Source organism: Lycium ferocissimum, chromosome 2, assembly GCF_029784015.1.
Source record: "Lycium ferocissimum isolate CSIRO_LF1 chromosome 2, AGI_CSIRO_Lferr_CH_V1, whole genome shotgun sequence".
In the NCBI taxonomy this organism is placed as follows: Eukaryota; Viridiplantae; Streptophyta; class Magnoliopsida; order Solanales; family Solanaceae; genus Lycium; species Lycium ferocissimum.
The window spans coordinates 47,702,394-47,729,682 of NC_081343.1; the positions used below are offsets into that span (position 1 = coordinate 47,702,394).

General features: G+C 33.4%; 2 protein-coding genes across 3 annotated transcripts; both read left to right on the top strand.

Annotated features, from left to right (window-relative positions):
* The first annotated feature begins 4,636 nt into the window (after positions 1-4,636).
* LOC132041214 (probable indole-3-pyruvate monooxygenase YUCCA5) lies at positions 4,637-6,740 on the top strand. The gene is made up of 3 exons (XM_059432056.1): positions 4,637-5,380; positions 5,663-5,815; positions 6,405-6,740. Exons 1-3 carry the CDS (start codon positions 4,691-4,693, stop codon positions 6,600-6,602), a joined length of 1,041 nt encoding a protein of 346 aa, XP_059288039.1. The 5' UTR covers positions 4,637-4,690; the 3' UTR covers positions 6,603-6,740.
* Positions 6,741-12,055: 5,315 nt separating this feature from the next.
* LOC132041223 (uncharacterized) lies at positions 12,056-20,924 on the top strand. 2 transcript variants are annotated; one of them, XM_059432066.1, is made up of 9 exons: positions 12,056-12,420; positions 13,467-13,711; positions 14,026-14,114; positions 14,196-14,334; positions 16,330-16,404; positions 16,489-16,610; positions 16,699-16,774; positions 17,240-17,299; positions 20,234-20,924. In XM_059432066.1, exons 2-9 carry the CDS (start codon positions 13,553-13,555, stop codon positions 20,360-20,362), a joined length of 849 nt encoding a protein of 282 aa, XP_059288049.1. In that variant the 5' UTR covers positions 12,056-12,420; positions 13,467-13,552; the 3' UTR covers positions 20,363-20,924. The 2 variants fall into 2 exon arrangements, with proteins under 2 accessions (XP_059288049.1, XP_059288052.1); XM_059432069.1 differs by having other exon boundaries at positions 12,056-12,406; positions 13,466-13,711.
* The last annotated feature ends 6,365 nt before the right edge of the window (positions 20,925-27,289 follow it).

The following is a 27,289-nucleotide window of genomic DNA, read 5'->3' on the forward strand; positions in this document are numbered from 1 at the left end:
ACTAATGCAAAGCCACAACCTTTTAGCATCAACTTGGACTAAGCTCCTCCTTGATTTTACTTTCAGTTTAGTTGAGGTTGTATTGGAAGATTTAGTGCTACTAAATGAATAGTACAACACACAGTAAATTTCACTTGCCTTTCTTTTATTGAAGAGATAACAATATAATCATATAATTCTAACAAACTGTATTATAGTCAAGCTAACGTAACTTTAAAAAGGAGAAATAGGAAAGTAGGAACATAGTTTCTAATTTTGAAGCTACTTTTATGTAATCATTAATAAAAAGGTAAATTTCACTACTAGAAATACTCAAATTACACGGGGATTTTACCTAGGAATCGATTCTGCATGTAATTCCTGCGGATTTTCATGCGAAAATTTAAAAATTCCTAATTTCTAGAATATTTACTTGCGGATACGATTTCCCCAAGTAAATTTGGCACCAAATTATTATCTAGGGATTTATTTGGAAAAATGATCCCCAAGTATCATTTTCGTAGGTAATTTCGCAGGTAAACAATCAAAAAATATATAAAAAAATTATTTCCTTTTTGAACTCGTAGGAAAACCCCCAGGTAATAGTACTTGCGAATTTAACAGGGGATTATTTCTTAGGAAATTACTTGGGGATTATATTATCTGCGAATTTACTTGGGGATTTTGTTACTGCAAATTTAGTTGGGGATTTACTGGGAATTTATCATCTAGGGAATTACTTGGGGATTATGTTCTTGCGAATTTAGCTGGGGATTATTTCTTGGGGATGTACCTGTGGATTTTAATACCTAGGGAATCACTTGGGGATTTTGTTGCTGCGAGTTTAGTTGGGGATTGTTTCTTGAAAATTTACCTGGAGATTTTATTACCTAGGGAATTGCTTGGGGATTTTATTGCTGGAAATTTTTATTAGAGATATAAGAATTTATATTTTTTATAAGTTACAAAAAATTAGTGGTTGTATGTAAATTTAATAATTTACAGTTAACCTCCAAATAATAAAGGGAAAGGGGTCAAAAATACCCTTCTACTTTGGAAAATATTCGAACTTAATATCCTGACGGAAATTATCCCAAAATAACCTCGAAAATCATTTTAAACTCCACTCCATCATTAAAACCGACCCAACTAAATAATAACTCATAAGATCCCCCTTTTCCCCTAGTTTCCTCAAACTTCAAACCTTATTGGGAAATAAGGGGATCTTATGGGCTATTTAGTTGGGTCGGGTTTAAATGATGGAGCAGGTTTAAAAAATAATTTCGGGTTATTTTGGGGGATAATTTCCGTCAAGAGAGGGGTATATTTGAAAACTTTAAGGATGAGAGGGGTATTTTTGATCCAAAATAAGTTCGGAGGATATTTTTAGCTCTTTTTCCAAACTATAGGGGTATTTTTGACCCTTTTCCCAATAATAAAACTTAATATTCAAATTAAGGCCTTCAATATTGACTTTATGTATTTTATATTTATTAATTACTTATAGGTAAATTTATTTAAAATCTTGATTCCATATAAAAATCATTGATATGAAACTTTTTTGGATTGATATTACATGTCATTAGGCATGGTATGGTTGTTATTAATATTTTTCTTGGATGTCCGGTACTACTTTAATTTTTCTATTCCATTTTATATGGTACACTTTTCATTTTCGCCTGTCCCAAAACGAATGTCACATTTCTATATTTGATAAACTATTTAGTTCTGAACTTCTCACTTTATACTTAAATGATTCTTTGCCAAGTATATTGGGAAGAACGGAGCAATTCAACAACAAAATAATTGTCATATTTTTTTTTTTTTTGATAATTAATAATTTTATATGATTGATAGAACAAAGCTAAGAAACGATCACATCAGGCATTTTTGGGTAATATAGTTAGAAAAGATACTAAATTGTGTATAATTGAACATTCTACATTTAATTTTTAAATCAACAAAAGATTAAATTGCATTTATTATTAAAATGATATAAATAATTTTTAACCGTATTTCCTACTTTGGATATGTTATTTTTCCATATGCATTTAAAATGATGTAATATAATTATAACATGTTACGCAAGTCTATATATTAAGTACTAAATTTACAAATAAATATAACTTAAGTATCAAGTAATCTTCTGATTCTATTTTCAAACATTATCTTAATTAACATCTAATTAATATTATTACAGTAACTTGATCTTGTTTCATTGTTAGAATTGAGAAATAATATCATCAATTACTTAACAACGTACAATACATTTAGTTAAGGCACTTCTCAAATAAAAGAAATTTTTTAATATGATATTCAAAGCATATAAATGAAACTTGTTGAAAATATACCTTAAGAATTAAAAAAAATAATGAATGGACAAATAATAAGGAAAATGATGGTAGTGGATACTGGATACCTCCTCCAGTACCACATCGGCCGCAAAGCAGTTTATTGAGTTGTTTATAAGCTTAAACGGGCTCGGTTATGTTTGAGCAGCTTGGGTGTCTCCATAGTATGGGTGTGAATGTTACCATAAATAACAATGAAGCACTAGTAAGTAAAGGGCATCCACTTTGGATGCAAACTATTGTTCAGAAGAATAGAATTAGGAACCTAAAAATGGAGTATGCAAACTATTTCTCTTAGAAGAATAGAATTAATAAAAAGTACCTCAATTTTAGAATAAAAGTACTTTGAACTAAACCTCGTTAGAGAAATTAAAGTAGTATTAAAAATGGAGTATGCAAACTATTCTTCTATTCTTCATTTCTCTTAGAAGAATAGAATTAATAAAAAGTACCTCAATTTTAGAATAAAAGTACTTTGAACTAAATCTCGTCAGAGAAATTAAAGTAGTAAGAATAGAATTAGGAACCTAAAAATGGAGTATGCAAACTATTTCTCTTAGAAGAATAGAATTAATAAAAAGTACCTCAATTTTAGAATAAAAGTACTTTGAACTAAACCTCGTCAGAGAAATTAAAGTAGTATTAAAAATGGAGTATGCAAACTATTGTTCAGAAGAATAGAATTAGGAACCTAAAAATGGAGTATGCAAACTATTTCTCTTAGAAGAATAGAATTAATAAAAAGTACCTCAATTTTAGAATAAAAGTACTTTGAACTAAACCTCGTCAGAGAAATTAAAGTAGTAAGGTCATCCACTACTTTAGGAACCTCGTTAGAGAATCCACTTTGGATGCAAATAGCAGACAAGATCTGAAGACGAAGTATAGAATTAGGAACCTCAATTTTAGAATAGATATGAAGACGAAGGATAGAATTAGGAATCTCAATTTTAGAATAAAAGTACTTTGAACTAAACCTCGTCAGAGAAATTAAAGTAGTAAGGTCATCCACTTTGGATGCGAACAGATATGAAGACGAAGGATAGAATTAGGAACCTCAACCTCGTCAGAGAAATTAAAGTAGTAAGGTCATCCACTTTGGATGCGAACAGTAGACAAGATATGAAGACGAAGTATAGAATTAGGAACCTCAACTTTAGAATAGATATGAAGACGAAGGATAGAATTAGGAACCTCAACTTTAGAATAAAAATATTTTGAACCTCAACTTTTATGTATAGAATTTGAAGACGAAGTATAGAATTAGGAACCTCAACTTTAGAATAGATATGAAGACGAAGGATAGAATTAGGAACCTCAACTTTAAAATAAAAGTACTTTAAGTAGAAAGTCTCAAGTTTAGGAACCTCGTCAGAGAAATTAAAGTAGTAAGTAGTAAGGTCATCCACTTTGGATGACCTTACTACAGACAAGATATGAAGACGAAGTATAGAATTAGGAACCTCAACTTTTATGTATAGAATTTGAAGACGAAGTATAGAATTAGGAACCTCAACTTTAGAATAAAAGTACTTTAAGTAGAAAGTCTCAAGTTTAGGAACCTCGTCAGAGAAATAAAAGTACTTTAAGTAGAAAGTCTCAACTTTACTTAGAGAAGACAAGATAGTCTCAAGTATAGGATTAGGAGGGGTTGTCAACCCCTCAGAGAAAATACTACTACTTTAGTAAGTAGAAAGTCTCAACTTCGAGAAGACAAGGTAGTCTCTGTTGATTGGAAAATCAATACAACTTTGGAGATTACGGACTTTCTCTTGTCTATAAAATTGTCTTAGTCTGTTTGGATGAGTTTAAAAAAAACAGTTTATGAGCCAAAAAAAAATAATTGGTAAGCTAAGTCAAATGGGCCCAATTAATTTTTTGGGTTTATTTTAGAGACTAAAATGGCTTTTTGCATTTGCCAAACACTCAAAAAACCTGTAACTAAAATCGATGCCCATTCCAAACGGGCTCTTATTAGACACATTGCAAATATTCGATAAAATTGCAAAGACCAGACCAAGAGAAGACAAGACAGGTATAGGATTCGGAGGTTCTCAACTCCTCAGAGAATACTACTTTAGTAAGTAGAAAGTCTCAACTTTAGAGAAGACAAGATAGTCTCTGTTGATTGGAAATCATACAACTTCGGAGATTACGGACTTTCTCTTGTCTATAAAATTGTCTTAGACACATTGCAAATATTCGAAAAAATTGCAAAGACCAGACCAACTCTCTATCCCACTTAAACCATCCCACACATCTTGAAGCTATAATCCTCTTTCTCTTATCTCATCTTGTTCTTCTGTTCCACTAAATCTATCAAAAACTAGCAGATAAAAGTAGAAATTGCTGCATATTTCATGATGAATCAGAATTCTTATCCTTGTTCACTTCTAACAGTTCATGCACTTGAACCAAAAAAATCCTTTGCTGGTCGATGCATACAAGTAAATGGTCCTATCATTGTTGGGGCAGGTCCTTCAGGACTAGCAATTGCTGCTTGCCTTAAACAACAAGGGGTTTCCTTTGTAATCTTTGAACGCGCCAACTGTATCGCTTCACTATGGCAAAAGAGAACTTATGATCGACTTAGACTTAACGTGTCACGAGAATTATGCCAATTGCCTTACTTGTCATTTCCAGAAGACTTTCCAAAGTACCCTACTAAGTACCAATTCATCAGCTACCTCGAAACTTATGCCAAGCACTTCGAGATCAACCCACAATTCAACGAGTCAGTGAACTTAGCTGAATATGATGAAACACTCAGTTTATGGAGGGTAAAGACAGTTTCTGGAAATGGTTCAATCACCGAATATATGTGTAGGTGGCTTGTTGTGGCCACAGGAGAGAATGCAGAAAAGATAGTGCCCGAATTCAAAGGATTGGATGATTTTGGTGGTGAGGTTATGCATGCTTGTGACTATAAGACAGGGGAGTCATATGAAGGAAAGAATGTGTTGGTTGTTGGCTGTGGCAATTCAGGCATAGATATTTCACTTGATCTTTTCCACCATAATGCAAATCCATTCATGGTGGTCCGAAGCTCGGTAAGTCTTATTTTCTCATCCAAAAGTCATTCCTCATAAGTTTTTTTGGTACATTCGAAAAACGCAAGTAAATTTCTTAAAATCTTTCATAAGGTACATCGGTACATGACTTAAAAAGAACTCCATATATTTGCTTAAGCGCATCTTTCCAGACTAACAAATCTCCTTCATGTTTGTATTCTTCATTTGTCAGAAAATTTGCACTTGATATCTCCAATTCCTATCATGTATATAATCTCATGATGTCTTATACTTCTTCTTTTGTTAATCTTCCATGTACAGGAAGGTCGTGTTTTCCCTAGGGAAATAAAGATAGTTCCAGCAATCAAGAAATTTTCTCAAGGAAAAGTAGAATTTGTTGATGGGAAAGTTCTTGAGATTGACTCTGTAATCTTGGCTACAGGGTATTGCAGCAATGTTAAGTCCTGGCTAATGGTGAGAAAAACAAGTTCTCTTTTTCCTTTTTTGTTTAATTTTTTGTTGTATACCCAAATTGGTGTTTTTATATTTTATTAGTCCATCCAATCCATTTTAGCAACTTTTTTTTCCCGCCTTCTAAAAATAGTTCAGAATAAGTGTCATTTAAAGGAAAAAATAAGAAAGCATTTTGTTACAAACGTACCTTTGCTATGATAATTTGTGACTATGTAGTCAAATGAACTCTTTAATTAATGTAATTAACTAAATTTATTAATCGGTGTGCCACACCCTAGAAACACTTAAAATGGATTGAAGGGAATATTAATGAATTCTTGTAACAGTTATGGAAGTTGGTACTATCTTGTGGATCATTTGGATTCTGTCTTTTTGTTTTTTCTTACTATGGTAGTAATAAGTTTTCCAGAAACATGATTGTGCTTTTAGAAAATGGTTGATTGAATTAGATCAGCATATCTGAGCTGCAAAACTTGTTTCGTTTTTCTCTGTTTCCTTACACAATTCTTTTTGAGTTATTACTAAGAGTTTTCTAGAATAGTTCTTTTACAAATTTGATCTAATGAGGATCCATTGACTTTTTAAACAGGAGAGTGAATTTTTTTCAAGTGAGGGATATCCAAAAACCCCATTTCCTAATGGATGGAAGGGAGAGGCTGGTCTATATGCGGTTGGATTTACAAGACGTGGACTTTATGGTGCATCTTTGGATGCCATTAAAGTTGCACAAGATATTGCGCAAATCTGGAAGGAAGACGTAGAAAAATCAATCTGTTGCATGCCATAGAGAAGAAGCATCAAGCAAGTCACTTTCTAATGCCAAGAAAATAAGATTTTCCTTTCTCTTTGTATTCCTTTTTGGCTTTTCTTCCTGTAATTTTACTGGGATTGGATAATAATTAACGGTATGGATTTATTTATTACTCTTGACCCCTTTATTCTCTCTGTAATGTTAAAAAATATATAAGAAAAGAAAAAGAAAAGATAACAACAATAAGATTCAGGATTATAATTTTGAGTCTAGAATATTGGAACAATAAGGGGACTCTTGCTTTCTTTGGGAAAAATAATTAATTGAAAAAATAGCACTTGTGATATATAACTATTAGTAAAGTAATATCTTGGTTACATAGCTTAAATGTTATTGTGATTCTTTTCTTGATTTTGAGAAAGAACGAGATCTGGAAAGTCTCTTTGGCAGATGACTCGCAATATGGTACTTCATGTTTTTGTTTTCTTGGTTTACTCTTTTTCAACATTAAAAATAGGATAATTGACCATGAATAGTGAAATTATTCCAAACGTTTAGTACTTGTTACACATGGCACATATCAAATTCTCCTTTGAGGAGTACTCGCCAAGTAATAAACTGACAGTCTGTAATGGGGGAAATATCCTCGTACACGCGGAAATTAATTTTTTAATATTAGATGAAAGTATTAAAGGGTCCCAATAATTGCCTTTTTAATTTTCACCTTTTGAATTGCCTATTTGGTGGACTCTTTTATGGGTTACAACTTACTACTCCCTCCCTCCATCCCAAAAAAATTGTATTAGTTTATTTTGACATAAAATTTAAAAAATAAAGGTAAACTTTTAAAATATATGGTCCAAAATAAGTTTTAGATATTTGTGTAACTTTAAATAATCTCTTAAAGTTAAATTGTTTTTAAATATAGAAATGTGTCTATCTTTTTGAGATAAATTAAAAAGGAAAGGAAGACAATCTTTTTGGGACAAGAGAGTACAACTTACACATGCCCCGCTATACTGTGTTCAATATCCTAATTAGAGAATTTTTTTTTTTTGGTAATTAATTGACTTTTATTACCAACAAACTTGGATATATGTATATCTAATAATTAAAATAACCGTACAGTAAGCAACATGGCCCACACCGCAGTCACTTCCGCAACAAAGCAACCAAAATAATCAACAGAGTATCCCCTTTGCATGTTAAATATCTTATTGAGTATATGAGATTTGAATTTGGAACTTCAAGGTGAATTTTAAATTTCATTAACCATTGAACCAACCTTTAGTCTCGATCTTGTGTTCAAGGGATCAAAATTTAATATGCACATAATAAATAAAAAACTTACCTTATATTTACAATGTAATATTTTGCCGAAGGAGTTTGGGTGATCAACATTCTCACTCCCTCCTAGATCCGCCCATGCTCCCAGGGCCTGTGATCCTATTGAACCTTGCCATCTTAGCAACTTCCCCCAAATCTGAGCATGTAGAATATCACACAAGTAAAAAACAAATGTGAGATGTTTTCATTATTTTGCTGGCACAATGGACACCAGTACTGATCTCTTGCTATTCCCCACTTGAAAGGTTTGTCCCTAATATACAACCTCATATGAGCAGCCAATCTAAAGATAAATATCCATCTAGATAGGCCTAGGTTACTGTTACACCAATCTCCTCCAAGGCACTTTCTGAAAATCACCTCTTAGTAACAACAACAACAACTACCTATCTACAACGTGCATTAGCCACGTTTTAAATCGGAGTCCGTCATTTTTTTTTTTTGAAAAATAAATAATAAATTTACAGGGAGAGTAGGATGTACACATACCTTACCTTTCTCTATCGATTTTCGTGGTTTTTTTTTAATAAAAAAATTTAAAAATAAAAAATAAAAATAAAAAACCGACGGGCTCCTTCGGTTTATTTAAAAAAATAATATAAAAATAATTATATTTTTTCGAGCATTTTTAAGCAAAAAATAACCGACGCAGTCCGTCGGTTTTCTTTAAAAAAAAGATTTAAAAAAGTTATTGGAATCGCCGGTTTTTGCAAGACAATATGAAAAGAAAGGAGAGACAAGAAAATAGTAATGTACAAAATAAGAAAATCACCTCTTAGTTTAAGTAAAATTGTTTTGGTGAGAACTTCTCTAATGGCGCATCTCTCAAACTGAGTATCCTGCCTCATCAAAATACTTACTGGCTTTCAAGATATTCCGGACAAACCATGAGGCTTGCTTGGGGATATTGACATAGAAGTTTCTGTTCCTCCCATAATAGGCATGAATCCACTTCACCTATAGTTTATCTCAACTGGCAGATATTACATAACAAGTGAAAAACCTAAGTGCTACTGCTAGTGGTGAAATAGTAATACGAGTATTGTTGAAGCTGCACCAAGGACTTTGGATACTTTTGGGTATCAATTTTCAGTGATGTAACTAGGTAAAGTTTTCTTATAAACTTAAGGTTCGTTTCTTTTTCATCTTCTTCGTCATCATTTTATTCCTATTCGTAAATTAAAATCTTATGATAATTCTGCTCGTTTGGGCCTTGGTGTACCTTTTGAGCTGGTCCAGCTCATGCGACGTCGACACCGTGGAGAAAATTTCATTTTATGGTTTTTTTGTTGGGAAATGTAGAGTTAGATAGACAGGAAGGTATGAAACACATCTATGGATAATAACTGTATAAGGGAAAGCCAATCAAGGAAGGGTAATCAAGGTGAATATTTCAAATAAAAGTATGCGATTAAGTAGCAATGAGCGAACAGGAGAATAAGTCCAGATTTGAAGGAAACATGGAAGATTATTAGTGCTTATGTAAATGGTATAAGCCTGTATCCGAAAATATACTTAAACCAGAAACTGAAATTTTTTAGAAGCGAGGTTGTGGAAATCCAAATCCAATCAGATCATTTGAAATCCAAATCCAAATCACAAAAATCCTCTAAAAATCTCCCCCCGTTTATATCCCTAGCCCGAAATCACAATACCAACAAAACAACAACAACAACGGTGGAAATCAACAACATCATCATAATACCAAAATATACTCAATAAAACATTCCACACGATGTTTACCCAATTTCTCAACTAATCAATCAACGAAGCTTTAACAACTAAATCTCCTTGATACAATTCGTAATATCAATAATAAGGAATATCCTTACCAATCAAGGTTGGAAGAACTTGAAATCTTATTTCTCTCTTCAATAGGCTCTTTGACTTTTCAAGATTTGATGTATAAAACAAGAACTACAAAACTCTCTACGCTTCCCGAGCCTGAAAGATGTCTTGGGAACTCTTTGGTGGAGAGGAGTGGAGAAAATGTAAGCAAAGACCAGATTTTGGTCAGGAGCTCACAAGCCGATCGTGGGAGAAATGCTTAATCCAAAAAGGAACAATTTAAAATTTTCATTTTTCCTCTTCAAACTCTCATACTCTAAAGTATATTCCTTTCTTCTCTCCATTTCCCATTCATCTAACACTTAAAACCCAACAATAAAAATAGAGGAATTATTTTTGTCTAAATTCAAAATAAGGAATAATTTTGAGCTCTTTTTTTTTTTTTTTTTTTCATGAATCCTATCTAAGATTACTTTAGTCTCTTGAAACCGAAGTGAATGAAAACGGAATGAAATAAAATTCATCCTGGATGGTATTATTTAGTTGGTGATTCAAAATTCAAAATGCCTTCTGATAAAACACAATACTTTCATGAATGTGTTACACATTATTTAAACTATTCACCCCTATTTTCTTTTAATGAAAATTAAGGTATTATCCAAACATAACCATTCTTGAAAAGTTAGTTATAGTGCAATCAAGCAGTGTCACATACTGGAGATTTTGATGTGGTCGTTACTTGTAATAAGAGTGCTGTGGGAAGCAAACATATAGAATCACATGCATTTTTCTCCCAGCTTTGGGGTTTAAATTTTTGGTATTAGAGTTCTAATTCATACTCCTATAAATTTTTATAATACTTCCTTTTCTGATTCTGGTTCTAATTTTCTTTTGGTTGAAAAGTCATTTTCTTCTTGGGAGAGTTTCTAGCTTGAAATTATAAAATAAAAACAGAATTCTTTGGTTTTTCTTTTGATCCAATTTACCTCCATAAATAAACTTACAAGTTGTTATATCACTTTGCCTCACTTTATTGTCAATGATCAACTTAGTTAATTTCCAAATTGAAAATGTACAAGCCAAAATCATGTAATTTTTATATTAATACTTATCAGAATCATCCAATTATTCTTGCAAGTTTAATTTCTCCTAGAAATTGCCTGTAGGTTTAGTAACTACTGACTTTAGTTGTCCTACTAATCTTGTTTAGTACCAGGAAAACAACTGTTTGTTCCTTTTGGAAATCAAAGTTTTATTACAATTTAGGTAACATAGAACAGCTTGGCTCTCCTACCTCCCATTTTAAAATACGACAGGCCATTTTTAATTAATTATTTTTTGCTAAATCGTCCAATTATCATGAATAGCCGAATCAAGAGATGCATTTAACCGACTATGCTATTTTTAGTAATTTTGTTTTTTTCTTTGGAGTTGTCAATAAAGTTTTACCCAAACGACAAAACAATAGGGTCATAAAAATTTCCAAACTTTGAACGATAATTGTGTTGACTGTTTGTTTTGTCCAAGAATGAAATATTGACTCTAGACAATTAATCAACTCTTTGATAGTTTGATTAGAATTGCTGCTCCTAAAGACCCTTTTTATTTGTAACCGAAATAAAAAGAAAAAGGTTGGAAATGGTTGTCTTATCTTTTTTTTTTTTTTTTTTCCCTTCTTCTAAATTCTTCTGAATCTTTCATCCTGACGTAGTAGTACTAACGTCTTTCATTAAACTTTTCTTTCTTCCTTCTATTTTTGGATTTTTATCTCACACCTTTAAAAAAAATAGAAATATTATCAAGAAGAAAAAGATACAATTGCATCCACTCAAAAAACAATCTGACAACAACCAAGAACGAGCCCACACGTAACATCTAACACTCGCACACAACTACTACTCCCCTTTTTTATCCGTTAAATAAAATGTTTTTTTTCTTTTTTACAATTCTTTAATTTTAACTTTTTACCTGTCATATTAAATTAAAAACACAAGATTAAATAGTATTTTGAGTATATTCTACATATTTTTAATTTAAGATCACAAAATTGGAGTTTTTTTTTTATTTTCTTAAATTCCGTGCCAAATCAAAAACAGACATACACATTGAAACAAAGGGAATAAAAATATGCTTCTTTTCTTTTTTGATAAATCTTTAATTTCAACTTTCTACATGTAATGCTTACTATATCTTTAATTTAAGATTAAAAGATTCAAAAATGAAAATCAGACAAATAAATTTCACGGAGGGAGTTAAAAAGGGAAAAAAAAAACAGTATACCTAATTTTTTTTTTTTTGTGTCTTTTTCTATTTTAACATGGTACTTTAATTGATTGTATATTTCACCATTTCCCACCACACCCAACTATTTTACATTTTCATATTCGCCCTTTCATTGCTTCGGTTGTAGATTCCATTACAGCACTAACCATCACGAAATTTATATTTTTTTTCTTCTCCATATTGATTGTATCTCACGTTTTGCCCCTTTTCACCGTCTCACGGGTTCTTTGCCTTTTCTTGATTACGCTTTTGATCACTTCTTCACATTTATTCAATACCCCATTTTGGAAATCTTTCCCTAAATAGTCATTTACATTTTTTTCTTTTCTTTTTGGCATTGGTATCCGTTTTTGTTTCTGGGTTTTGTTGCATCCTTTGGAAGGTGCATGCTGTTGATTCCTGAAATCTGCATATTTTTGTGGGGGTAAGAAGCAATGTATGTTTTTGTTTTGATCTGAAAGCTTTCATTTTTATGGGTATTGATTGGAGTATTATGACCTGATCTCTTGCATTTGTTCTAGATTTGGCTTGTTTGACCTTTGATTTGGAAGCATCTAGTGATCATAAAAATAAAATCTTGAAAATGTGTCGGTGAAATAGCAACTAGTTTCCCTTGTTTTTGACGGTGTTGTGTGGACGGAAGGCGATTTTTTTTTTTTGCTGATTCACTGTTAATATGTTGTAATGTTGTGATTTTGGTTTTTCAGGTACAATTTGTTCTCTGTTTATCTTAAGGTTTATTGAAAGCTGGAATTTTTAGTGACTTTAGTGGTATGATAGTTTGCAGTTTATTTTTGAGTTTATATTACCAAGTGGCTAAGGAGTCTTAGCAGACAAGTAGTTTTTACCTTTTAAGTTGTATATGATCTTACCGCGAGCTCTTTTACTTCTAGTAAGTGTTTATTAACTGGATATCCTAGAAGGCAGAGGCCAAGATTGGGTTAAGTTGGATCACGAATGTACCGAAGGGTGTGGCCTAGTGGTCAATGAAGTGGATTGAGAACAATGAGGTCTCAGGTTCAAAAACACTAGGTGATTTCTTCCCATTTGTCCTAGCCTTGGTGGACAGTGTTACCTGGTACCTGTTGCTGGTGGGAGGTGACTGGTATCCCGTGGCATTAGGCGAGGTGCGCGCAAGTTGGTTGTGATTTTGGAGGATCGGACCCTCCAATGATTTAGGAGGAAGATAGAGGAGGGAATATAAGACATTCAAGTGTAGTAAATGATCTTTGTGGCTTATATTTGAGCTATTCTTAGTTTAATTGAAATATATTTGGGATACAGATTATTTTCTTGTCATAGCTTCCTGTATGTGATTTGATCTTTAGGATACTTGCAGGTAGTCATTTTCTTCTTGAAAGATTTCAAAATTATCCCTCCAAGTCTTTTCACAACGCACATCAAATGATGAATATTATGCTCATACTAAAATTAAGAAACTGCTGCATGCTAATTGATATATTTCCGAATTTTCCATTTCAGGAAGCTCTGGGATATATTGCAGTCTACATGTATAGGTGATCTTCATTGTATAAACATAGATAGTTGTTAAGAAGATAGCTAAAGACATGGCAACTACAATGGGTAGAAAGGCAGCTCCTGCACGGAATATGATGGCATTTAAATCTTATCACAGTCAGGCTCAGACTCTAGTTAAAACTTATTTGTTAGCAGATCATTTTATACCCTACACTTCTGTCTTTGCGGGCATATTTGCTTGCAAAATGGTAAGGTTTATTGATTAATAGATGCTTTGATCTTTTACATTCTTTTGACTATTGAAGAAAGGACTTCCCTGTTTTCGTTTAAAAGCTGAGCCATATTTGATGAAGAAACTTTACATGTTCTTGATCTTCTTTCTTCATGGTAGTGAAGAAAAAGAAAGAAAATGTAAAGATTTGGGGAAACTTATAAAGTATCTAATTGATTTCTCAGAAAATAATCAATCATGTCCTACATAATATACTTTAATGTGCTGCACAATTTTCCCCCCTGTACTTCCATCCCTTTTAAGTTTTAAGACTGTTTTGGCTCTTCACAGGTCTATGATTTATGTCAACTGATCAGCAGTTTTTACTTTAGGACGTACACTACCCTAACAAAAATTCAAAGGATTGAGTGGAACAACCGGTAAACATTCAGATCTATCCTTATCTTTCCCAAGGATTTAGTAATTCACTTCTCATATTTGTGAGACTTATTTTTCTGCAGTGGCATGTCAACAGTTCATGCCATTTTCATATCTGCTGTGTCCACGTATTTTGCATTCTGGTCCAATCTTTTCTCTGATCACAATCCTGATGGCCTTTTAATCACCAGAAGTTCACAACTATCAACTTTTACATTAGGGGTAAGTGATCTTCTACTGTATATGCTGAGTATTGTCTTGTTATATTACTTCCGTTTTGGGTTTCCTTGAAAGGTTTTGATATTTAGGAATTCGTGATCCAGTGATATATCTTTCTGGCTGTAGAGTAAAGATGGCTCCGGTATTGATATTGTAATGCTAATGTAGATGGAACTTCATTTATAAATTATTTATTAAGTATGTTCTCTGGATTACCCCACTTTGTGGGATTTCACTGGGTATGTTGTTGTTGCTGTATGTTCTCTGGATTCATCTCTATTCTGTTTCTTTACTAGAAAAATTTAGGCTCAATTTTCTCTTGCAAAAGGCTATTGACTGTTGTTTCCTGTATGCACCTGTTTCTCTTTAAGGGAAGGCAATTGATTTTTGGGGTTAAAGGGATTCAAATTTACACTTCCCATGGGGTAGAATCTCATTGGTGCCAGCTACCTAAGCTAAGGTTTATTTGCTTGTGTGTCTTTTATGTTCTTTTATTTCTGTTTTCCCTTTTTTTTTTTTTTTTTTTTTTTTTATATATATATGTGCAAACCAGGTGGTGAGGGGGATGAGAACAGTAAAGACTTGCTGCTCGTTATTTGAGATATGGTCACATTCCTTTTAAAACAGTTCTCTGATTTCAACTCGAATAACTTTACCTGAACCAAATATTTGATACTCAAATCTTAACCAAAGAAAAAAAACAATTATATGTACTAAAAGCGGCTTTTGAGTTGAACATTAAAAACATAGTAATATTCCAAGTCTGAAGAACCCATATGCCTGGAGGGATCACCGAGGAGGATGTGATGTTGTTGAGACCTGAGGGTCAAAGGAAGGAAGATGTCAGTGAAATCATATAATTGGGTGTTATCTTGAGAGTGGGATAGGAGGATGGTGTGGATGAACGTATAACGTGAACGGCACCAAAGTAGGGAGGTTGTTATTTTAACCTGGTGGACAATGCATTATTGATGGAGGACAACTCAAGGAAAAGGAAGAGAAGAATTGCAATGATTTAATGCTCCTTGTGTAAGGAAATTGGTGAAACACCAACCAGTTCCTGTTACATTTTATATTCACTACACAGTTGTGGAATTTCCCTAGTTCTCTATCACCGTTGCTTGGTAAGCACCAATGACAGCTAAAGAAACCACCATGAGCTGGAGGTATCGAAATGACAACAATGAGAACAAGACAGTTAACAGTTTCAAGAACTATGTGTTCTTCTATTTTTTGAGCTAATGTGAGATGAAAGAAAGAGGAGATTCTTCTACAGTAGTGAAGGAACAGAAGTAGTATAAGATGATCTCTTTTGCCTTATGTACTTTAGTAGTGCAAGGAACACAAGTAGGAGAAAGGATCTCTTTTGTTTCATGTACTTCTTTGGTGGGAGTAGAAAATATCAGTATTATAAATGATTGGGATAGCACAAATGAACTGTGGTTGAGTCACTCGCACTTTTGTACATATTGTTCACACCAGCTGGGCTGTCAAGGGATGATCTTTACTATTTACAACCAAAAAAAAAAAGAACTATGAAATATTAAAATAGTCAAGAACTAATAGTCTTTTCTTTATTTAGATGTTTTCTGTAAATACAAACTACAAAAATTTATTGTTTCTTTTGTTTCCTTGCTATAACACTGCAACAGTTTCCTGAAAAATATATAGCTTCAGAAAATATCTGTTCAAAAAGTTAGTTTTTATTGCTTTAAGCTGGTATTATGTGTCTTAGAGTTGCATTATGTGGCTCATTAGCTTTATTCCATGGTATTTGCACTATATCATTTGGTTACTGGATTGGGCTATGTGGTCGTGGTGCATTATCTTGCTTGAACGTAATAGAGTCAGTGTAGCAGGTATTCTAGTCAGGACTTAATAGCCTAATTAGCTTGGAACTTGATTTACCTCTCTTATTTTCATATGTCAGTAGGTAAAGCAGATGCAGATTCTCTTGCTATATGGCATTTTTATCCTCTCACCTTGTGACTTTGTCAGGTGTCAGCTGGGTACTTTCTTTCAGACCTTGGAATGATTTGCTGGTTTTATCCTTCTTTGGGTGGATTAGAGTATGTAAGTATATATTCTCAAGTGGAACAAGCTTCATTTAGCATAGATTTATATGTAGTATGTCAAATATTAACTGTTGAATTTCAGGTTGTCCATCATTCTCTTTCAGCAGTTGCTGTAGCATACTCCATGTACACTGGAGAAGGACAACTTTATACATTCATGGTACTCATATCTGAGGTGACAACACCAGAGATCAACATGAGATGGTAGGTGCTAAGAGGACCTGTTGGTGAAAGTGCAGCAGCATTCATGTTGTAGCACTCTATGAACTGATCTCTTATGGCTTTCTTTCAGGTTTCTTGATACAGCTGGATTGAAAAGATCTAGTGCATATCTGATAAATGGCGTGGTGATATTTTTTGCATGGTTGGTAAGTGATGTCTTGAATTCTTCATGCGGCAGATACATTCTTGTTATACATGAAAGAACTTGTTGCATGGTTTGTTACATGGATGTAGGAACGGGTATTATCCCGGGTACACTTGATTTTAGGAAGTTTTGTTATATGCTGAAGAATCGATATGATGTACCCTTGATCATGTCATACCCGTTTTAACATGAATATTCAAAGCAAATGAAGAGTCCATTTAACATAAGTTGCATGACATATAGAAAGGACCGTTACACTTTGTAGTGCATTGGTTACCCTTCTCATCTAAATTTTCTAATTCTAGAAATTGGGGAGTCAGGAAAGGAATAGAGGCGATTTGTGCTGAATTGAAATGATTGCTCCTTATAATTGATAAATGCCATGATTCCATTGTCTATGAGACATTTAACCATTTGATTGATTCCTATTAGTATTTGCTAAACTGAATTCTATTACTAAATGCAGGTTGCAAGAATATTGCTGTTCATTTACATGTTTTACCATGTCTATTTGCACTATGATCAGGTGACTTTTCGTTTATTGCCAACTCTCTCTCTCTCTCTCTGCTCAACAAGGTCTTAACTTTTTCTTTTTGAGCGAATTCGGCTATTCTGGATTATGTTTTACCAACACTCTGAAAATGCCCAAAGAAATTCCCATAATTATTTATCCTAGGAAAAACCCAACTATCTTAGTTGTTAACTTTATTTTTTTTGATTAGGTAAGATTACCTTATTTGACGAAAGAACACATCAAAGTCTTGATCTCAAAATCTTTTTGGCCGGAATTATAAGACTTAAAATCTTATATGAGGGTGAATGTAGGACTCAACACATTCATAAGATGAGTGTTGCAGAAATGCAAAAATTAAGATGGATGTTTGATCATACAAGATTAGACATATGCGACATAAGACGCAAGTAACATAGATAGACGATAAACTGAGAGGTCGCTTGAGATGGTCGTGTCTTGCGTAGACCTCCAAATGCTCCGTCCACAGATATGAAACCATGACGAATAAAGGCGTTATAAGTGGACAGGGTAGACTAAAATCACTGGAAGGAAGTTGTATGTTGTCTTCTAAGACCTACAATCTCTTGGAATCCATGTCAACTTGGGGATAAGTAGAACATAATTGAAGCAAAAGTTTCATGCAGGCTATGTCCATTAGTTGGGAGGAAGACTTAGACATGTTGGTATGCCTACATCATATCTTCTTTCTGGTAGGTTTCTTTTAATCCTTTTACATATTTGTATGTTTACCGTAATGTAGAGTACTTGTTAGGTTAGAAAATCTCAAATCTATGAATATTTGAATGAAACAGGTCCAAACTGATTGAAATGGATAGTTAGGATCCATATGGCTGATGTCAGTTAGATCGAAATTTAGGTGTAATCATCGTTAGTTTTGAATTTAAATGGCCTGTTATTTTCAGTTAAGGATTTTGAAGAAATTGTTCAAAAACAAATTATATTCTCAAATAATTCTCTAGTGCAAGATTCTGCGGTGATTTCCCATATAACTACCAACTCATTGATATGGTTTGCCAGAAAGTCTATTATTTTGATGAATTAGGTATTTAAACTTAGACTTATTAATGAATAAAAGAAACTTAATGATGCAAATTACAATGGAAATGAATGAATGCAATTCTGGTTACAAAAGAAAGGAAAAAGCAACCGTAATCAGGAAAGTGTTGTTAATCTTAGTACTACTTTATCTAATAGATTCCAGAAGAGACACTCTGATCTTGAAATAACCTGGCATCATACTCCAGCCATATACAGCACAATAGAAAGTTTCCCACCTTTATTGGAAATTTTATCTTGTACTGCTAGAGCCTTCTTTATCCCTCCAAAAGCTACAGATTTTGTGATCACATAGTTATTGAATTTCAAGGAGTAGTACATGCCTCTGCTGAAAACTCCATTCTGCAAAACGCAAAAACACATAGCCCGAGATTTATTACTTCTTGTGCATAGTACACCAACTATGAAAAAAATCATGTAGACTGTCAATATGCAAAAAGGCCATGAAATTTGAGTAAGTGAAGACTTCCCAGTGAGATACGACAAGTCAAAACCCAGCGTAGAATGATACGCCTTCCCGAATTCTGATCGTTCCAAAGACCAAATTCTACTATTGAGACATGTATGCATCTTGTGGTCATAAAGTGGACTTATTGGGATCACAAGATAAATTAGCCCCTATTTTATTTATGTCAGAAAATTGTGAAGCCTTTGTGATGTGGTTTCCTACCTGAGCTACAGAATGATGAAATGGGAGCATCATAAGCCTTGAACTCTTAAAGTTTGATTTAAATGTTGATGGAGTGCATTAGCCTTTCTTAAAGTTAACATAACTTACCAGTTTTAGTAAAACCAACAAAGTTGGCTCTTAGAAGCTTACGAATTTTAAGGCACAGTGCCCAGAAATTTGAATAGTTTAAAGGTTATGCCCTTAACTAAAGATATAATTAGATCTTCATATTTTTGAATTTAGAATGCTTTCGGTCCTTCAATGCACTATTTGTTACATTACTTCTCTTTCAGATACATGCTTTCCTTTTTTATTTTATTTGTTGTTTAGTTTTGAACAAAGTAAACACGGGGCTGCAGTTGCACAAACTATAAATAGTAAATACATCATAATGTAAGTTTGTATAGCACCTAAGTTTTGAAATTGTTATTATTCAACATTAATTTAAAATAATATTTGCATATTTCAAAACTTAGGTAGAGGTAAGGTCTGCCTACATCCTACCCTCCCCAGACCCCACTTGGGGGATAATCTGGGTATGTTGTTGTTGCATATTTACAAAATGGAGATCAACCAAAAATAGCGATAGGCAATCTGATCTTTATTAACAGAGAAAATTTTAAGTAAAGATTTGCCTTTTAAACTGTTGATATACTACTAAAGAGACCTATGTGAATCTATAGAAAATTCACATGAAGGAATTAACATTAAGCTTAACCTTGTAATTTTAAGATTGTCCGTCTCCCCTGTTGAACTTTTAGCATGGTGCAAACCATTCTCTTCACTCATATCTTGTATAGGTTAGACAGCATATGAGACAAACCTTTTGCTGGTAAAAGTTTCTTCATGCTGCAGAAAAGTTATTGGCCGGTGAGTAATGCTGTTCTTGAAAGTGATCAATGGTTTCTATTTCTCTATTGTATATGAAAAATGGATCAACATGAATATCTCTGGAACGGTATACAAATTTGGGAAATAGAAGAGGGGGTTTGGAATTAGTATACGAGGTTCTTTTTGTTAATATTCCTTTTATTTTCCCTCCTTTTTCTTTTCCTTTTGCACTTCAAGGAGTTTAGGGTAGTATCTGGAGTTCCAGAAGTTTGCTTCATTTCCTTTCTCTGCCAATAAGTGCAATCTATTTATCTTCTCGAATGATTTTCATTACCAATTTGTTTTGAAACGTGAATAACTGCTTGCAGGTCATTCACATGCACATTTTCGGAATTCTTTTGGTTTTTGGAGTCCCCTCAGCTCTTGGTGTGATGAACCTAATGTGGTTCGGCAAAATTATTAAGGGGTTGAAAAAGAACCTTGCAAAAAGGCTGTGACAAGATGTCAGCATGATCAGTTCTCATTTTGATGCATTTTCCCACGAACTCCTCTATACTGTACAAATGGGTTGTAAGGTAGCTAGCTGAAACGGGAAAAGAGAAGGGTTAAAGATGTCGGAAGAATAGAGAATTAGTAAAATCAACAGAAACCAATGCATGTAACTGGCTCCTAGCAAAGCATGATCAAGAAGCTCACCTATTCTATTGTGAGAAGAAAAGCAGAACATTCAATGAGAAACCCAATGGGAAGTAAGTAACACGAGCCCTGTATATGTGATCCATTCAAGTGACATAGTTGTCTCCATGCGATAAACATCTCAGGGCCAGTAACTCCACTTGCATGTTAGCGTGTTCATATAATTTTGTTGTTTCCTTCAACTTTAGTTTACTTGTTTACGAGCCATCTTATTTAGATCCATATTCTTATTTTGCTTTTATTCTTTGTTTGGCATCACGTCTTGAAGGCGTGGATAGGTTTGGTGTACTACCAGGTTTTCATTTCTTTGTAAAGATGTAAGTTGTTCAAATGTGGAGAAATATGAACTTTGTATTCTCTTGCGAGTACTTAATGTTGCATCGTTCGGTCAGTGTTTTTGTGTCATAGAAAATCCCTGATAGTGCTGCCAAAAACACGCCAAACTCAAAGATAAATACCGATGACAAATGTGCTTGATAAAAGAGACACATTCTGGCGGAGAAAGATTGCTATAGTTATTGTTATGGTAAAGAAGAATGTGCAAGATTTACTTTTCTGAAAGCAGAGTATTAAAATGTTCCTAATTACTTTGAATCTTTCATTGAAAAGGATAGAAAGAGGTCCTTTTTCTGGTAAAGCATGTTAAGTGAAGAAGGAACTACGGCATCTCTCTTTGGGCACGCATTTTCTTCTCAAAACAAAAGATGGAAGTTTTAATTTTCAAAATCTAAATTTTCTTAGTTGTTCAAATGCAAAAAGTAAGCTTGTGAATTTTAATTACATAATTGTTCCATCCAAACGAGCCCTATTGAATTTGCAAGAATGGAGGTATGAGAACTTTTCGCCAATTTAGGGTGTATTTGGTATGGATGTTTTAATTTTCTCACGTTTGGTTGATCAAGATAAGTTGGAAAATTTCTCTAGAAACAAGTTTCTTAAACAATGAAAATGACTTAGTTGGAGTAGAGAAAACAAATTTCCCAAGTGGCATTCTAAGCTCATTATTCTTCTCACCACTCGACACTTCCAACCCCCACCCCTTGATCGAGGACCCACCCCCTTTCAGCCCCGACTCCGAATTCCCATCTCACCGCACCCCATAGTCATTTTCCTAGATATATAGATGTTCTTGGGATATATTTTTTTGCTCACTTACCAAACACCCAGAAAAAAGGTCACAGAATTCCATATTTTTCAAGAAAATATTTTCAGGACACTTTTTACATCATACCAAACACACCCTTAAATGCAATTGAGGTAGCTAAAATCCGTCGAATCTTTTCATGCTCTAATAATATTATAATTTGCAGATTAACACAAAAAAGGTAGTTATAGATTGGTATAAAATAGCATCAGTAGCAATAAAGAGACAAAAATGTAATTGTATTTTATATAGACACTTTCTGTCTAGTCCAGTTAGACAAAAACAAGTGCAGGCAGTTATACGAACTTTAATTCTCCAATTGCAATAGTTATGTCATTTTCCAATATCCCAAGTTTACGATAAAATGCGCAGCCACCTTTTTTATTTAACAAATATTAGCAAGTACAATTAATGGGTTATATAAACTATATTCTTGAGAGTGACTAACTCATTATTTAAACCAAATTAGTATAAAGCAATCAAATCACTGGCTTTTTTCTACAAATAGAAAAAGATATGCTGCATCGTTAATAATATTCCCCTCTGGTTCTTTTTTCTTTTTTTTTTCTTTTTTCATTTTTTTAAAATTTATTTGGAAAATGCTAACTTTTTAAGTTTTTCGTGTTTGCCCCCTATGTGCAAGTCTTGGGCATTTAGCCCACATGTTAATCTAGACCATACAATAGGCACATATCAATTTCTAAATGGTTTAAGAACTGCAGGTTAATTTCTTTCAAAATTCAAGTTTCATTTGATGGTCAGATGTGAATTGAAAGATAAGCGGTGGAAATTCTAAAGATTCACCTGAAAAAAATAGAAATATGATGCTGATAGATTTACGACTTCTATTACCGGACATTAAAAATTGAGCATCTATTTCTTGTATATCATTCCACACCGATAAAAGATTGGATGTGTACCTAACAACAAGAGTAGAACCTTCAAATTGAACGTGACATCTCGGACTAAAATGCTCATTTCTTTTATGAAGTAGAGAGATGGAAGTATAGTTCATCTATTATTGTACAGATTAAAACTTAGTTTTCAAATAAGTTTGTCTACACACTAATATGAAGGAAGAACTAAATTTTGGAACAATAATAGAAGTCACATTTATATTATTAAGGAAATTAGATCTCAAAGTCTGTAGAAACTTAAGATCTAAACATTCAACTCAACTAAGGGGTCAAAGGCAAAACTAAATATTCCTGAGATGAGAAATGGAAAAAATAATAATTAACTTCTTACAATAAAGTTTTGGCATATACTAATTAGGACCCGTTTGGCCATGAGAATTAGTCACTTTTTCCTGAAAAATTATTTTACTTTATTTGAAAATTAACGTTTGGCCATAAAAATACAACGCAATATATTCAAACAATCAAATATTCTTTGCAAAAACTATAATCAAACACAACTCCAACTTCAAAAGTAAAGGGAAAAATATTTGGTTTCTATGGCCAACGGCCTACTAATTTGGATTTCTGAAGTTGGACATGATTTCATCTCATGAGATGAAATCCTTATATTTAGCTGGGGAGTTAGGAAGCAAATGAAGAAAATTTCGGAAGTATAGGTGCGTTAAGTGCTTTATTCTGACTGTATGCGTGTGGAGTTTTAAAGCAGAACAACAAAGGGGTAAAATGAAAACAATTTAGGAAACAAAAAACAAGAAGAAAAAGAAAAACAGAAGAGATGATGACAAGATGGCGTAGTTTAAGGAACTTAGTGTCATGTCCACATCAGATCAAACTTGCTGCATTATAATCTGTCTCGAGACTGCTGCCATTGTACTTTGATTAAGCTGTCTTTGTTTTCAATATTTATAAATCAACCAAGGGAGGTACCGATCACAGATGTAGCGGGATGAACAAAATTCCTTATTCTTTTAATTAGAAATTACAAGTTCGAGTCCTAAGAATATACTAACATACGCAGGAAGAACTGTTTTTCTTTTTGTAAATCATACACAACACAAATTTAAATTAGTCGGGATCAGTGAGTTTTGAAAATAAAATGATTATACATTTTTGAAAATCAAGACCTGTATTTGTCTTCTTCTTAATTAGTGGCATGGTGGCCACTATCTCTACAGATGATCATTCGTGAATCATGCATCTTACTTTTTCTTCATAGCACATTGTTTGTTTAGTCCTTAGATTTTTTATGCATGCGTCGTTTTAGAACAGTTAAGGTCGTTTGGTTTGTATTAACACTTATACCACGATTTTTGACATCATCGGAGAAAAAAGGAATCAGCTCACTTCAATCTATATTAGTTTTGGAAGGATTTAGTTATTTTTCAAAGTTTGATTTAGCAGTAGGTTCTTCCAAAACCTAATTTGGTATTTTAAAATTTGATTTAGTAGTAGCAGCTTTGGCTTGTGATATGATGTATGCGAGTATCATATTACGTCGACTAACTTCGAGGGAATTTTGTAAACTACGCACGGTTATTCCTATGGATCGTGACATAGGATCAATATATAAGGGCCTGTTTGGAAAGCCACCCATGTAATTGAAAATGAGTGTAATTGGGTGTAAATTCATAGTTTGGCCTGTTTGAGAATTGGGTGTAATTATAGGGTTACTTTTTAGTTTGTTTCTTTTTTGTTTATTTTAATTTATTTTTTATTTCTATTATTTTAATTTCTTTTGGTTTTTTATTTCTATTATTTTAATTTCTTTTTAATTTTTTTTTTTTTAAAATGTATTTTTTCTTTTTATTATTTATTTTTCATTTCCTTTCTTTTCATTCCCAACCTTTACTTCTTGTGGTTCCATTTAATTGCTCATATTTTTTTTTTATTCATTTAGCATAACCGTGTTATTATTCTATTTTTTTAAACTACACCTCTTAATATTGGAAAGAATGAGTCATTAACAAACTTGACATATAACGAGTGACGTTATAAAGAGAATTTCGTTGCGAATGAGGTTATAGATTTATATTTTCCCTTTCTTTTGAATTATTTACTTAAATTAAGTTGAAACTTGCTTCTGTAATGTTGAAATTTGACATAAGAGTATTATGTTAGACTTTTTCTTTTAGATTTTGAATTTAGGTTATATTTTCAATTTTAAGTTATTTGCTTTCGCATTGCATGTTGTTTATTTTCCACTTACATTTGATAATTTTTTGTGTCAAACATTTGAATAATGTTATGGCATTATATTTATAAATATTATTTTTTGTCAAACATTCAATCCATGACGTTCTCACAAAAAAAGTCTTCTTTTAAGTTTTATAATTAATTTTTTTTTTTTTGGTAATTAAGTGTTTTTATTACCAAGTGGAAGAATTATAGGTCAAGAAAAAATCAGCAGCACTGGACACAGTCCCAACATCTGCTACAGCTTCCTATCTATAGACTACACATCAACCTAACTAGGATAAAAATTAAGATCAGTTAAGGCCCTAGCTAACTTAGATATCATACTAGCTCGGAAATACACTTCCTGTATTACTGCTTTTACCATCATTTCTACGCTTCTCCTCGTTTTTTGAAAGATCACTTGATTCCTCTCATGCCAAAGTTGATATACACATCCTGCCAATGTCATCCTGTATATAATAGATCTTGCTGTGTTGGTGTTGTGCTGATTCACCATCCAAGAGCATTCCTCAGGCCATTCCCAGCATTGTCTTACTATCCCTTGCCATTCCAGCAACTTACCCTACATCTCTGCAGCAACAGGATATGTAAAAAATAGGTGATTTAATGATTCATCAGCCCCATTACATAGTTGGCATAATGGTCCCACATCTATACCCCATTTGATCAACCTATCTTTAGTATATATCTTCCCATTTACCACTAAGTACACCATGAACAACCATTTTGGTGGGCAAGGATTACTACAAATTAGTCTTCTCCAATTCACCTTAGGCAAGGGACCCAGTAGCTTTAAGTACATTTGCCTAATAGAAAATGATTTCACCTTCATCTCATCTTCAATATTCAAACCAGCAACCTCCATGTATGTTTTTGCTTTGACAATTTTCTTGATTATCCATGAGGCTTGGTTGACTGCTACTTCTTCTATGACACTTTCCTTTATGTAGTACAGGTGCACCCATCTAACCCATAGTTTATCTTTTTTATTGCAAAGATTCCATAGTAATTTGCACAGTGCAACTTTGTTCCATAGTCCAATGTTAAGGAAATTCAGCCCACCAGCACTCTTAGGCAAATATAACCTGTCCCAAGCAATCAGTGCTTTCTTGGACACCTCAACATTTCCTGTCCAAAGAAAGGTTCTACAGATTCTTATTATTTGCTCAACAACTTTTTTGGGTAACAGGAAAATTTGGGACCAATAATTCTGTATTGAGCATAGTATGCTTTGCATCAATTGCACCCTTCCAGCATATGATAGTAGTTTAGCAGTCCATGAGGTGATTTTACCTAGCATTTTGTGTAGTAATGATTGACATTGCACTAGAGACAATCTCTTAGCACTTAGTCGTACCCCTAAGTATCTAAAAGGAAGAGTCCCTTTAGTCATACCCAGAAGTGTAAGTATCTGCTGTTGAACCTCATCTTTTACCCCTAGAAAGTAAATGGAAGATTTCAGCACATTAGCCTGGAGACCAGAAGCATTTGAAAATTTCTGAAAGTGATCAAATAGCTTCTTTACTGATGTTAAATCTCCTTTACTGAACAACAAAAGATCATCGGCAAACCTAAGTTGTATGATTTAGGGTTTGGCACACCTAGGATGAAATTTGAAAGCTTTATCATGTTTCAGTTCCTTGAGTAATCTACATAGATATTCCATGGCAAGAACAAATAGGTAAGGTGACAAAGGGTCACCTTGCAGAAGTCCCTTTTTTGCTTGAAATGGGACTGAAGGTTTACCATTGGCTACTATTGAGTAGGCAACAAAATTCAGGCATTTCATTATCCATGTGATGAATACAGTAGGGAAGTCCAAGCTGATCAAGATTTGTTCCATATAAGTCCATTATATTGAGTCATAAGCCTTCATCATATCAACCTTGAGCATACACCTTAGAGATATGTTTTTTCTCCCATATCCCTTTACCAATTCATGACTGAGCACAATATTATTCTTCCTGGGACAAAGGTTGTTTGTGTTGGATCAACTAGAGCAGACATCACAGGTTGTAATTGTCACGACCCAACCCCGTAGGTCGCGACTAGTGTCCGAGTTGGACACTCGTACGCACCTAATACTCAGAATTTACATACTGCCACGCATAATCATACATAATCACATATGGCTTCAGATTGTCGCAAAATAGCAAACATATATCATAGCTTATGTAACCATCGTATACACAAAAGGCAAGCCAACTAGGCGCGCGCGCGGACCGCCCAAAAACACATAACACACACATATAGTCGTACGTAACCCTACCCTACGTAGATCCCGGACCTCTAAAATAACAAAAACATATTATACGGCCCCGTCGTACCCCCCGAATAAATATGTACATATGCATCGGAAAAGTATATACCAAATATAGGACTTGGACGAAGAGAGCGCTCTCCAAAATGCGAGTAGATACCCTAGGCGGTGGATCCCGCTAACCGCGCGTCGGTACTGCGGGCATGGG